Raw genomic sequence first — 11,721 nt, forward strand, 5'->3', positions numbered from 1 at the left:
TAAATTCCTGGGTTCAGTACAGCAAAAAAATTTTTAAAAACCCTGGCAGGGGCTATGGAGATATATATCTATAACCTCAGCACTCTGAGAAGCTAAGACAAAAACTCCAAGTTTGAACCCAGCTTGGCCAACTTGGTGGCTTAATGACATCCTGTTTCACAATAAAAAAGAAGGGCTGGTCATATGGCGGAGTGCAGAGGCCTTGGGTTTAATTCCTGGTGCTGCAAAAAAAAAAAAATGAGAGACAGAACTGCAGACAGTTGCATGAGAGCACACGGCTGAAAGGGGCAGAGCTGAGTTTCTGCCAGACGCCAACTCTTTCCATGCCCCTCAGGACCCTGGTTCTCAGGGCTGAAGCCTGAAAGTGTGGTTTTATCTTTGCTTTTGAGATGGGGTCTCGATATGCAGTTCAGGCTGGCCTTGAGCTCACTTTGTAGCCCAGGCTGGTCTCGAACTCACAATGATCCTCCCACCTCAGCCTCCTGAGTGCTGGGATTACAGCACCACGCCCGGCTCTGTCTTTGCTTTCTTCTAAATCAAAGTGCACTCGTACCACACTCAAAGCCCTTTGCTCTGCTCAGAGGCTCCTAAAGCAGAGGAGGCTGGTTTTGCATTAATTGCTGTGGGAGGCTGCTGAGCTAAGCCTGCCCCAGGCCAGTAGGTGACAAAGAAGTGTGGCCCATGAGTCTGGCAAATGGCACCTGTCATACTGGCCTCCCCGAGGAGTGGCAGCTGGTCAGCAGGACTGCATGTGTCCACTGAGCTCGCAGGGGTGCTGGAGTGCAGCTGCAGAGGTAGTGAGGTTATACGCTGTGAAGGGAGCGTGAGACTTGACTTGGGGAGGCCAGAGAGGCTGGGAAAGATGACAGAATTTTTCACGTTCAGTAGTGTGGTTTTTTGTTTGTTTAGTTTTTTTTGTTGGTGGTACTGGGGATTGATCCAGAGCCATCGTACTGTGACACTTCCCCAGACCTTTTTAATTTTTTATTTTGAGACAGGTTGTCCCTAAATTGCCCAGGTTGGGTTCAAACTTGTGATCCTCCTGCCTCAGTCTCCCAGAGTGCTGGGATCACAGGCCGCTGCACCACCATACCCAGCTCACAATGTTATATGGAAGATTTTTTGTATAGTGTCAGGTTCTTCCCCTGGCTGGTGAGGGATGAGGAGCAGGAGATCAAGGAGTGGTAGCCACATCTCCAGGTCACAGAAATCAGTTTCTTGGGAGTGACCGGATGCTGTGTCACTAGTGGATTAGGGGATGTCTCTTGCACGTAGGCCTCATGCTTCCTGTCCTTCAGGTATACGAGCTGCCCTTCTTAGTGGCTCTGGATCACAGGAAGGAGTGTGTCGTGGTTGCTGTGAGAGGGACCATGTCTCTGCAGGTAACATGGGAGTGGGGGGTGGGGGGGATGAGCAGGCCACCAGGGTGTAGAGGAAAGGATGTTCTTAGCCAGCAGCGTAGGACCTGGAAGGAAACACAAGGGTGGGAAGTGTTTTCTCTGCAAAATTGGGGGTTAGGAGGAAGCTCATTCCCTTTCCACTGACAAGTGTCAGGGACCCAGAGACCAGCAGTTTCTACCTCCCAGCCAGATGCCATTTGTCCTTCTCACCGACTTACTTGGCCCAGGTGACCCTCCCCAGAGCCCGGTGGAGCAGTGCATTCAGTCTGGCTGTGGAAAGTCAGTGCCATTTACCAAGTTCCTGTGCCAGGTGCTGGCCAGCCCCAGCCTTCTTAGTACCCAAGCAGCAGTGTACCCCTTTTGTCTGTCTGCAGCTGGTGAGCCCCTGTACCTTCAGCTTCCCCATCCCTGACTTCTCAGCCTGTTGGAGACCCAAGTTGATGCTGTCCCTCCCCCGACTCTGTGGTGGGTTCTTCCTGGCTGCCCCCTCTCACTTCCTCATACTTTTCTGCTGACCTAAAACATGTCATGCAGCCCTAGCTCTTGTGGCTTAGGCCTTCTGCTTTGGACCAGTTCTGGGGTGGCCTCGGTCCCAAGGTCCTATCCATCTAGCTCTCCCTTCCTGATCTGCCCCTCCCCAAGGCTGTGCTCATTTCACCAGTTTTCCCCAGGTGTCCACTAAAGGGACAGTGACACTGTCCTTGCTTTGTGTGTCCACTCACAGCCCAGTCCGTCACACGGAGGCTCCAGGGCCCTGAGCTCTCTGGCCACATCCTCAGTGCCCAGCCATGGCCTGACTGCTGCCCAGACCTTTCTCTGCTGGAGGCTTCTCATACCCTGGCTGTCCCTTAGCTATCCTCAGGGGTAGAGCTCGTCCTTCTCAGACCTTCCCAGTGCATTTCACCTCCTTTTTTACTTTTTTGGTGGTACCTGGGTTTGAACCCGGCATCTTTGCACTGAGCCGGTTTTTCATTTTTTATTTTGAGGCAGGCTAAATTGCCCAACCTGGGCTCAAAGTTGCAGTCCTCCCACCTCAGCCTCCAGAGTAGCTGAGATCCCAGGCTTGTACCACCAAGTTCTGCTGAAGTCTGTTTCGAACTGCAGCCTTGTGGGTACTTTATCACTTGACCGTTTGCCTTTCCAAGTCCCTCTCTGCACCCTGCCCTACACGCCCATGCCCGAGGTTTCTAGAGTGTGGATGTAGAGCCCACCCTGTCCTGGGGCCTCCTGAGACCCAGGGCTGCCCTGGCACCTGGCTCACTGCTTCCTCAGCCAGCACTTTTCTGCAGACCGTGTACAGATTGGGACTGCTGGCTTTGTCCCACAGCCATGGGCTTTGAGGACACCCCTTTGGGATCCACTACAGTAGAGAGGTGGAGCTGTGTTACAGGCACCCCTGCCACGTGCTTGCTCACCCCCAAGCTCTTAATAGCTTTCTTGCAGCCCTCAGGAGCTCCCTGCCTGGCCTCATTTCTTGTCAGGCATCTCAGGGTCATGGAATGTTACTGCTGCCCACAGAACAGGCCTGGGAGCAGGTGCCATGGGGCACAGAGCCCACCCTGCCTCGGCTTACACGGCTTCTGCCCACGGCCCTCTGCAGGACATCCTCACCGACCTGTCTGCTGAAAGTGAGAGCCTCCACCTGGACACGGACCTGCAGGACTGTGTTGCGCACAAGGTACTTGGGGTAGCTGGGCTTGTTTCGTGTACCTGAGCCCCCAGCCTAGGGCACCAGGGCCGGGCGCATTGGGTGTTGCCATCCTCCCCATGCAGATCCTCACTCCAGTCCTGAGTGGGGATCCACACTCCTGGTACCTGGAATAGCTCAGATTGGGTGTTGGAGGCAGGCTGTGGCTTTTCTGCCCTCTTCATTAAAGTACACTGTTTGAAAATAAACTTTAGTATAAGCCAGGTAATCCAGCATTCTGGGAGTCTGAGACAGGAAGATCAAAAGTTCAAGCCCAGCCTGAGCAATTTATCGACGGGACCCTGTCTCAGAAAGTGTAGAGGGCTAGGGAAGTGGCTCAGTGTGAGGGTCCAGGGTTCAGTGTCCAGACCCGAAAGAAAAGCTTCAGTGTAGCACAGCACAAGGTAATGACAGCTCCGGTCCAGAGGCAGGGGCACCCTGAGTGCTGTCTGTTCCTTGCCTGGTCCCAGTGTCACTCTTACTGGGCCTGGGGATGGAGAGTGAACTCCTCCTGCCCTAGCACAACCAGGTGTGTGTGTGTGTGCAGAAGTTTCAGATGGTGATTCGCATGTCTTAACTGTTTGCAAAGAGCTCCCAGTTCAGTGGTATTAAATGCTGTGTGCCCATCACCTCTATCTACACCCAGGATTTTTATCACTGTCGGTTGAGTATGGTGCCGGGTACACACCACCTGCCCCGCTCCAGGCCCAGGGAGCCTCTGGTGTCCATCCTGTCCGTGGGTTTGCCTGTTGTGGGGACCTCACAGAAACCATATGTCCCTTCTGTGAGTGGCATAGCATCTTCAGGGTTGTATCAGCCTCGTTCCTGGAAGGGTGACAGTAAGGTGCTGCACAGCTTCACCCGTCCTACTGCTCACTCGGGTTGTGTCCACCTCCCGTGTTGCTCTGGGCCACTGTGAGCGTGGGTGTGCAGATGTCCGTTCCAGTTCCTCCTTTCACTTCTCGGAGTGGACCTCAGAGTGGAGTTGCTAGTTCACTCAGCAGTTCCACATGGCTTGAGGAACCACCAGACTGATTTCCGCGGGGGCTGCACCACTGCCCACTTCCACATACCCACCAGCAGTGGCCGAGCACCCGTTTCCCAGAATCTTGTAACGCTTGGTTCTCCATTGTCCCAGCCATCCCTGGGGTACTGCGCTACATTTCCCTGCTGACCAGGATGTTGCTGAGCAGCTTTTGAACATTGAGGGGTCTGGAGCGATTGACTCCAGAGGTCCCAATGGCCGCCCCTGGGAGGAGGCCTCAGGCTCTTGAGTGGAAGGCAGGGGCTTGCCATGGGTTTTGCATGCCTCATGTATTTTTATGACCCAAAGGAGCACTACTTCTTTTTTTTTTTTAGGAGCACTATTTCTGTAATTGTGTGTGTGTGTGCACACGCGCAGTGCTGGAGGATAAACCCAGGCCCTCAACTACACTAGGCAGGCAGGCTCTCTACCTCTGAGCTACACTTCCAGCCCTTTTTATTTTGAGACAGGCTCTTATTAAGTTGCCTGCCTGGGCTTAAACTTGGGGTCTTCCAGAGTAGTTGGGATAACAGGCATGTGCCACTATACTGGCCCCAAAATGTTTGTTTTTACATTTAAAAATGTGTTATAGCAAGAGTCTCTCTGGAGGTAACTGAACGGGAGTGGACTTCTGTCCTGCCATCAGTTAGGAGCTTGACAGTGCTAGGAATGAGAGCTGCGCCCCCCGCTGGGGAATCAGACTGGGGCCTTGAGCGTGCTGGGCAGGCGCTCCTCTGAGCTGCTCCTGCAGCAGGAACTTCACTAACCTTCAGCTGCCTTTTGGTTCCACTCACAGAAGACCCCAGGTCAACTGTGTGTGTGCTGGGGGGTAGTGGGGAGTTGAAGGAAACTTTCAAACACCTCCTAGCTGTCTTCCCACCAGTTCTGATAGGAAAGGGCTTCTGTGACCACGAGCTGAGGCCTCCCTTGCACCAAATGTGGTGCTATCAGTGACTGCTTATCCCTTGGGCCGAGAAGGCAGCTGCTCATGGCTGGTTCTCAGCTCTTGCTCCAGTGCTGTCTGTGCCTCCGGGAGCCCCCTCAGCATTCCCCAGCGAGTGCGGGCCTATGCTGGGGTGGCTGTCAGTGGCAGGGCAGGTTCTGCCTGAGTGCACACTGGTCACATAACAGGCCCCTAATAAAAGTGACTGTTGTAGTTGCTGGACAGTGAAGAGTTTGGTGTTTGTCAAAAAGTGCTCTGCAGACAGGCACAGAACGCCAGTTTTTCCTTTGGTGTCTTGTGTCATGGTGCCAGGCTTAATAGTCTGCTGCAGGATTATCAAATTTCTCAATATTAGCAGTGTTTGCTTGTTTTTGTAGTACTGAGGATTGAACCAAGGGGCACTATACCATCAAGCCACATCCTCAACCCTTTTAAAATTTTGTCTTTCCAGAAAAGGCCTTGCTAAGTTGCCCAGGGTAGCCTTGAACTTGGGATCCTCCTGCCTCAGGCTCTTGAGTATTTGGGATTCCCAGCATGCTTCACTGTGCTCAGCTGCACTGTTTCAGAGATAACTAAGAACAGTGCCCTGTATTATACCAAATCCCCTCTCTTAGAATATAAGCCGAGAGGAGACTGGCCAGGCCTTGGACCTGGCAGTACTGTCATGAGGAGGTGTTCTGGAAGGAATTTTGGTCAGCAGGGTTGACATTCCTCTGTTGAAACTGCTTTTCAAGGAGCCCATTACTTAGAACAGCTCTATTCATTAAAGTTTTAAGTTTTATTTTTTGAAGATAGCCTAAAACCTGGCCTCCCTAAAATTTGCTTCTGATGGATTTATTTTTGCTTCTGTGGGGTTTGTAGTAGATGCCTAGCCAGTGTCTTTGAGTTAGAGGGCTGCATGCTGTCACAGTGTTAGATCAGTCTTTCGTGATCTTAGTAGGAGCGGCCTATTTGTGTGTGTATCTGTGGAGAAAAATGCCTTCTGCTGATGGGGTGGGATGTCCCTGGTATCATGCACTCCCTCACAAATGTCATGAACACCTGCCTGAGCCAGCATCTGGGCCAGGAGCTAGGAATGCAGTGTGCACAGCAGGGCCACTGACCCCGGTGAGGCCCTGTCCAGATGGTGAGTCCCACAGAAGCAGGTGTGTGGCCTGCTGTGTGTGCTGAGCCTTACTGAGCCGCCTGCCTGTGTTTTAGGGAATTTCTCAGGCCGCGAGATACATTTACCGACGACTGGTCAACGATGGAATCCTGAGCCAGGCATTCAGCATCGCTCCTGTGAGATTGCCTTTCATGTTTATTTCCTTGTCCGGTTACTGGCCATCCTGTTATCCTGGAACCCACTCTGTTCTCTGTCCCCCAGGAGTACCAGCTGGTCGTGGTGGGGCACAGCCTGGGAGCAGGGGCGGCCGCCCTGCTGGCCATCATGCTGCGAAGCTCCTACCCACAGGTCCGGGCCTATGCCTTCTCCCCACCCCGAGGGCTTCTAAGGTAAAGCCTCACATTCAAGCCATGTGGCCCACTCATCTTTTATTTTCATTTAATTTTAATGTCTTATTCTCAGGAGTTCACATTTTGAAGCACTGTTTAGTTGAAGAAAGACTATGTATAGCTGTCCTAAAATTGCTCTGACTATAGCTTTAATTTCCTAAACGATGTAATTTGAAGTTTTGTTTTGTGGTACTAAGACTCCTGCTAAGCTACATCTCCAGCCCTTCATTTTTTCTTTTTTGGTACCAAGGATTGAACTCACAACCGCACACGTGCAAGGCAGGCGCTTAAGCCGCTGAGCTAAATCTCTAGCCCAGCCCTTCATTTTTTGAAATAGGATGTAAGTTTCCCAATATGACTCAAATGTGAGATCTTCCTGCCTCAGTCTCCCACAGTGCTGAGATTACAGACGTATACCACCACATCCAGCTAAGACAGATTTTTTTTTTTTGGTACCGGAGACCAAACTCCCGACCTTGCACTTGCCAAGCAGGCGCTTCTGCCACTGAGCTAAATCCTCAGCCCTTAAGATTCATTTTTTTTAAATTATTTTTTAGGTTCAGAACATATTTCAGCAGAAGGCAGAGAGAATTCCCATGTATCCTTTGCCCTACATACCCACTGCCAGCAGAACTGAACCTGCATTGAAACGTGGCTGTCACCCAGGAGTCACAGCTTACACAGGGTTCACTCTTGGTGGTTTTGGACAAATGTATAATGGCATTTTTTTTTTTATCAGTACCGGGGATTGAACTCACGACCGCCTGCTTGTAAGGCAGGTGTTTATGCCACTGAGCTAAATACCAGCCCTTATAATGGCATTTTTATGAGTTCAAAAAATACGTATGTTGCTGATTCAATATACTGTTCTATGTGACGTTTTGCCTTGATTTATAAAAAATTGTACCACATTTAAAAAAAAACCACAAAATTAATCAAAAAATAAGAAGGGGTGGGCAAGGGGGATTATAGCATAGGCCTATAATCCCAGCACTCAGGAAGCTGAGGCAAGAGGCTCACTGCAAGCAAGGTCAGCCTGTGCTACATAATGGAGTTTAAAACCAGTTTGAACTATATGGCAAGACCCCATCTCAAAAAAAAAAAAAAAAAAAGTAAGAAAGAGAAGGCCCCCTAAAGTCATCACACAAAAATTAGAAAATATAAAGTTGGACACCTATAATCCCAGCACTCAGCAGCTAAGGCAGGAAGATCACAAGTTTGAGGCCAGTCTGAGCAATTTAATGAGACCATCTCTAAAACAAAAAAGGGATGTAGCTCAGTGGTAGAGCTACATGATAAGCTACCTGCTTATCATGTGTGAGATCCTGGGTTTAATCCCCAGTATATGTGCGTGCGCACGCGCACTCTCACACACACACACACACACATACTCACACACACACACACACACGAACAACAAAAACTTTTCATCCTGGAAATAGCAATTCTCAGTGATTTTACTTTTTATTGTTTTCATATATGTAAGTGGGTGTGTTTGTACTTACATGAAAGATAGTGTATCACACCTACTCTTCTGCTTCTTGCTGTTGCTGCTTTTACGTTTTTTGTTTGCTTGTTGTTTTTTGTCTTTTTCCTTTTTATCGGTACCGGGGATCGAACTCACGACTGCCTGCTTGCAAGGCAGGCGCTTAGGCCGCTGAGCTAAATCCCCAGCCCCTGCTTTTACGTTTAATGGTACACACCGAGTTTACCAGCACAGTAGGGCACCCTCATCCCATCCCATGGCTTCACTGGGCAGTTACAGTGTGAACCCCACTCTTTGGACAGATGCTGGGTGCCTGCTCACACATGCAGGCCTGTCGCAAATGCTCTTTGCCTCTGCCCTGGTGCACTGTTGCATCTCGGGGACATTCTGCCGATGGGGCTGCTAGCCAGAGGATAAATGCATAACGTGGTCTGCATCCAGGTCCAGTTGTATTTTAGCTGTGGCATTTGCTGAGTGTCTTAGAATGTGGCCAGTTAGTAGCTCTAGATGAAATCAGTGTCATTTCTTCTCCTTTAAGGGATAGGTAACAGTGATACCAATGTCACACAGACCTGGTAATGCGGCTCAATCCCCTGGAGACTGACTTAGTTTCTCTTGTTTGAAATTTCAGCAAATCTCTTTATGAGTACTCCAAGGACTTCATTGTGTCACTTGTCCTAGGAAAGGATGTGATTCCAAGGTCAGTTGGCTTGGTGGTTGATCTGGGGGTTGGGGCAGTCAACCACAGAGTTCTGAGCTCCGTCTGACTTTTTTGCTGAACAGGTTAAGCGTGACCAATTTGGAAGATCTGAAGAAAAGAATCTTGCGAGTGATCGCCCACTGTAATAAGCCGAAGGTAATCCAGATACCTGTATTCAGAGCATCTGCAGGAAGAGATGTTGAGCTGTAAGAATTCAGCGTCTCGACCCAGTGCACTTGGGCTGTTGCTGGAAGTTTTTCTTTCAGCCTCAGACAGGTTTCTGAGACTCCAGTGTGATATGTAAGAGGAAACGGTCCAATCCAGTCCATGAAGTGCCAGTTAGGACAGCCTGCCAGGACCGTCCCTTTTCAGTTACCTGACCTGCCTGTAAGGCTTTGTAGGCCCGTCTTGTGACTGACAGTATTTTGATGCCTTTGGTTATACTGTCCCCAAGGTTAGGAAGTAACAGTCCTAACCCTAAGAGGTACTAGTATCTCCACTGGATGTAACAGTTGGTAGCAGTGGTGATAGAGGCTTGGAAGGTAGCTCAGTGTGGAAAGCTTTCCTGGCATCACAAGGACTTGGTTCTATCCCTGGGCTACATAAAAAAAGCGTATCTTAGAACTCTTAGTAATAAGTTTTTAAAAGGTAGGAGGAGATGTAGCCCCACCGTAGAGCATTTGCCTACTGTGTGAGGCCCTGGGCTTGATCCTTGGTATGATTAAAAAAAAAAAGCAAGTAGGCTTAAAAAATGTTCTTAAAAATATGAACCCAGGCAGGAGGAAAGGAGGGACAAGGAGTTAGATATGCATGATATGCAGTGAATTGTAACACAAACTTTGAAAACGTGTATCACAATGTGGCTTTATTTGGATAGACTTGCCAATGATTTTCACTTTTTTAACCTGTTACTTGAATTGTTTTTGTTGCTAGTCAAGAAAAAAAATTAAAACTGTTCTCATCAGTGATCTTCCAAATCTCCTCAGAAAGTGGTAATGGGAAAGAGAATATAGCTTACCAGTGCAGCATATGCTTGATACCCCCACAGCCCCTGCCCCAAAAAAGAAAAAGACAGTAGTTTTTAATGTCCTGCAAATAAAACTGATTTGCAAAATTGCTTAAAGAATATAGCTGGGCGTGGTGGTGCTCACTTGTAATCCCAGCACTCAGGAGGCTAAGGCAGAATGATCATTGCAGATTTGAGATCACCCTGGGCTACAAAGTGAGCTCAAGGCCAGCCTGAACTGCATAGCAAGGTTGTCTCAAAAAGACAAATGAAAAGAAGGGGGGAAAAAAAGAAAAAGAGTAATTTGGGCTGGGGATGTAGTTCAATGGTAGTGTTTGTCCAGCATGTGCAAGGTCTTAGGTTCCACCTCTAACAACACAACACAGCAATTAAGGGTAATTTTTCATCAAACTAAGCACATTTGGTTTTAAATATGGCTGCAGATATAATGGTTTTGTCCCCAAGAGGCACCTGTCACTCACGATCCAGCATTTGGGAAGAGGACAACCTGAGCCCTGAAGGTTGCTACCACTTAGCAAAGCACTGTCCTAAGTCCTGCCAAAGACCAACATTCTGCTGTTTTGGTTTCACCCTCAGTACAAGATCTTACTGCAAGGCTGCTGGTACGAACTGTTTGGAGGGAGTCCCAGTAACTTCCCCACTGAACTGTATGGAGGCGACCAGGGACACCTGACACAGCCTCTTCTGGGGGAGCAGAGTCTGCTGACACACTGGTCCCCGGCATACAGCTTCTCCAGTGACTCCCCGCTAGACTCTCCCACCAAGTACCCGCCTCTGTACCCCCCTGGCAGGATCATCCACCTGGAGGAAGAGGGAGCTTCTGGGAGGTGAGTGCAAGGGTGTATGGGCTCTGGAGCCTCTGCTGGCCACCAGGGAGAGCTGAGCTCCTAGGAAGCTTCGCTAGGTGCTCTTCTCTTTTTTTATTGAAGGTTTGGCTGCTGTTCTGCTGCTCAGTACAGGGCGAGGTGGGCACATGAAGCGGAATTCAGCAGAATACTCATAGGCCCAAAGATGCTGACTGACCACATGCCGGACATCCTAATGAGAGCCCTGGACACCGTGGTCACCAACAGAGCAGCCTGTCTCTCCTGTCCAGGGCATGGGGTCTCTAGTGTGGATGTGGCATGACCAGACCTACTGGAAACTGCCCAGACAGTGGACACACATTTGTTCTTGAACTTTGTGACTTCTCTGAGGCCAGTATTTGGATGTCTATGGACAGAAATCTGATTAGCCTTCAATTCAGTGGGCTTTGGAATGCCTCAAATACAAGGGAGCTACTTTTGATCACAGTATTCACAGGAGGGGGAGCCTGGGTGAGCACCAAGGCAAATAGGATTTCTGCACTGAGAGCATGGCAGAGGACTGTCCCCACGGCCACCTGGGAGCTGTCTCAGAAGACACCGCAAGTGTCTGAAGACTGTAAACTAACCCGTAGCTTCCCTTCAGGGTCTTGTCCTGCCACAGCTTAGCTGAGTCCAAATTTGGATGGCAGGAACATGGTTTACTTTCCACTCTTTTCCTCCTGGGCGACCCTGAGTGCCAACTGCGGGTGAAGACAGCTGGATGGTGAAAGAAACCATACCCTGCACTCTATGGCCTCTGGTTACTGCCTAGGTGTTTAAACCGTAAGAGTTGAATACTGTCTCTGAGGCCTGCCAGTGGGTTCAGAGGGAGTTAAAGGAAAAAAAAGTAAATAAAGCATTTATACAGAGTTATCTGCAGTTTTTCAGGTCCCTTTAGTGGGTGGTTTCACAGCAATCGTGTGTAGTGTTTTCTTTGTACTCTCAGGAAGCTCTTGGAGAAGGTATTCATTAGGACAATGAAGTAAAAGATGGAGCTGACACGCAGGAAATGAAAGCTAAGGATGGAAGAGACGAAGGTTATGTGATTCTGAGACCTAAGGAAAATATAAACACATAATACGTCTTGAGAGAGTAGACAACAAATTCAATTCCAC

At 49.5% G+C, this 11,721-nt stretch overlaps 1 protein-coding gene across 2 annotated transcripts in view; it reads left to right on the forward strand.

Moving 5' to 3' along the window:
- The window catches only part of Daglb (diacylglycerol lipase beta), a 32,262-nt gene extending 20,785 nt beyond the window's left edge, over positions 1 to 11,477 (forward strand). The window contains exons 8-15 of one of the 2 annotated variants that reach the window (XM_063234139.1): positions 1,299 to 1,382; positions 3,001 to 3,078; positions 6,255 to 6,335; positions 6,421 to 6,548; positions 8,666 to 8,734; positions 8,818 to 8,890; positions 10,338 to 10,588; positions 10,666 to 11,477. In XM_063234139.1, coding sequence (XP_063090209.1) covers positions 1,299 to 1,382; positions 3,001 to 3,078; positions 6,255 to 6,335; positions 6,421 to 6,548; positions 8,666 to 8,734; positions 8,818 to 8,890; positions 10,338 to 10,588; positions 10,666 to 10,738 — 837 coding nt within the window. In that variant the 3' untranslated portion in view covers positions 10,739 to 11,477. The remainder of the gene's footprint in view (positions 1 to 1,298; positions 1,383 to 3,000; positions 3,079 to 6,254; positions 6,336 to 6,420; positions 6,549 to 8,665; positions 8,735 to 8,817; positions 8,891 to 10,337; positions 10,589 to 10,665) is intronic. The other variant, XM_003470036.5, reaches the window with a different exon arrangement.
- The last annotated feature ends 244 nt before the right edge of the window (positions 11,478 to 11,721 follow it).

The sequence above is a fragment of the Cavia porcellus genome, unplaced genomic scaffold (assembly GCF_034190915.1).
Source record: "Cavia porcellus strain 051 isolate PalLab524CR breed Dunkin Hartley unplaced genomic scaffold, mCavPor4.1 scaffold_23, whole genome shotgun sequence".
Lineage (NCBI taxonomy): Eukaryota > Metazoa > Chordata > Mammalia > Rodentia > Caviidae > Cavia > Cavia porcellus.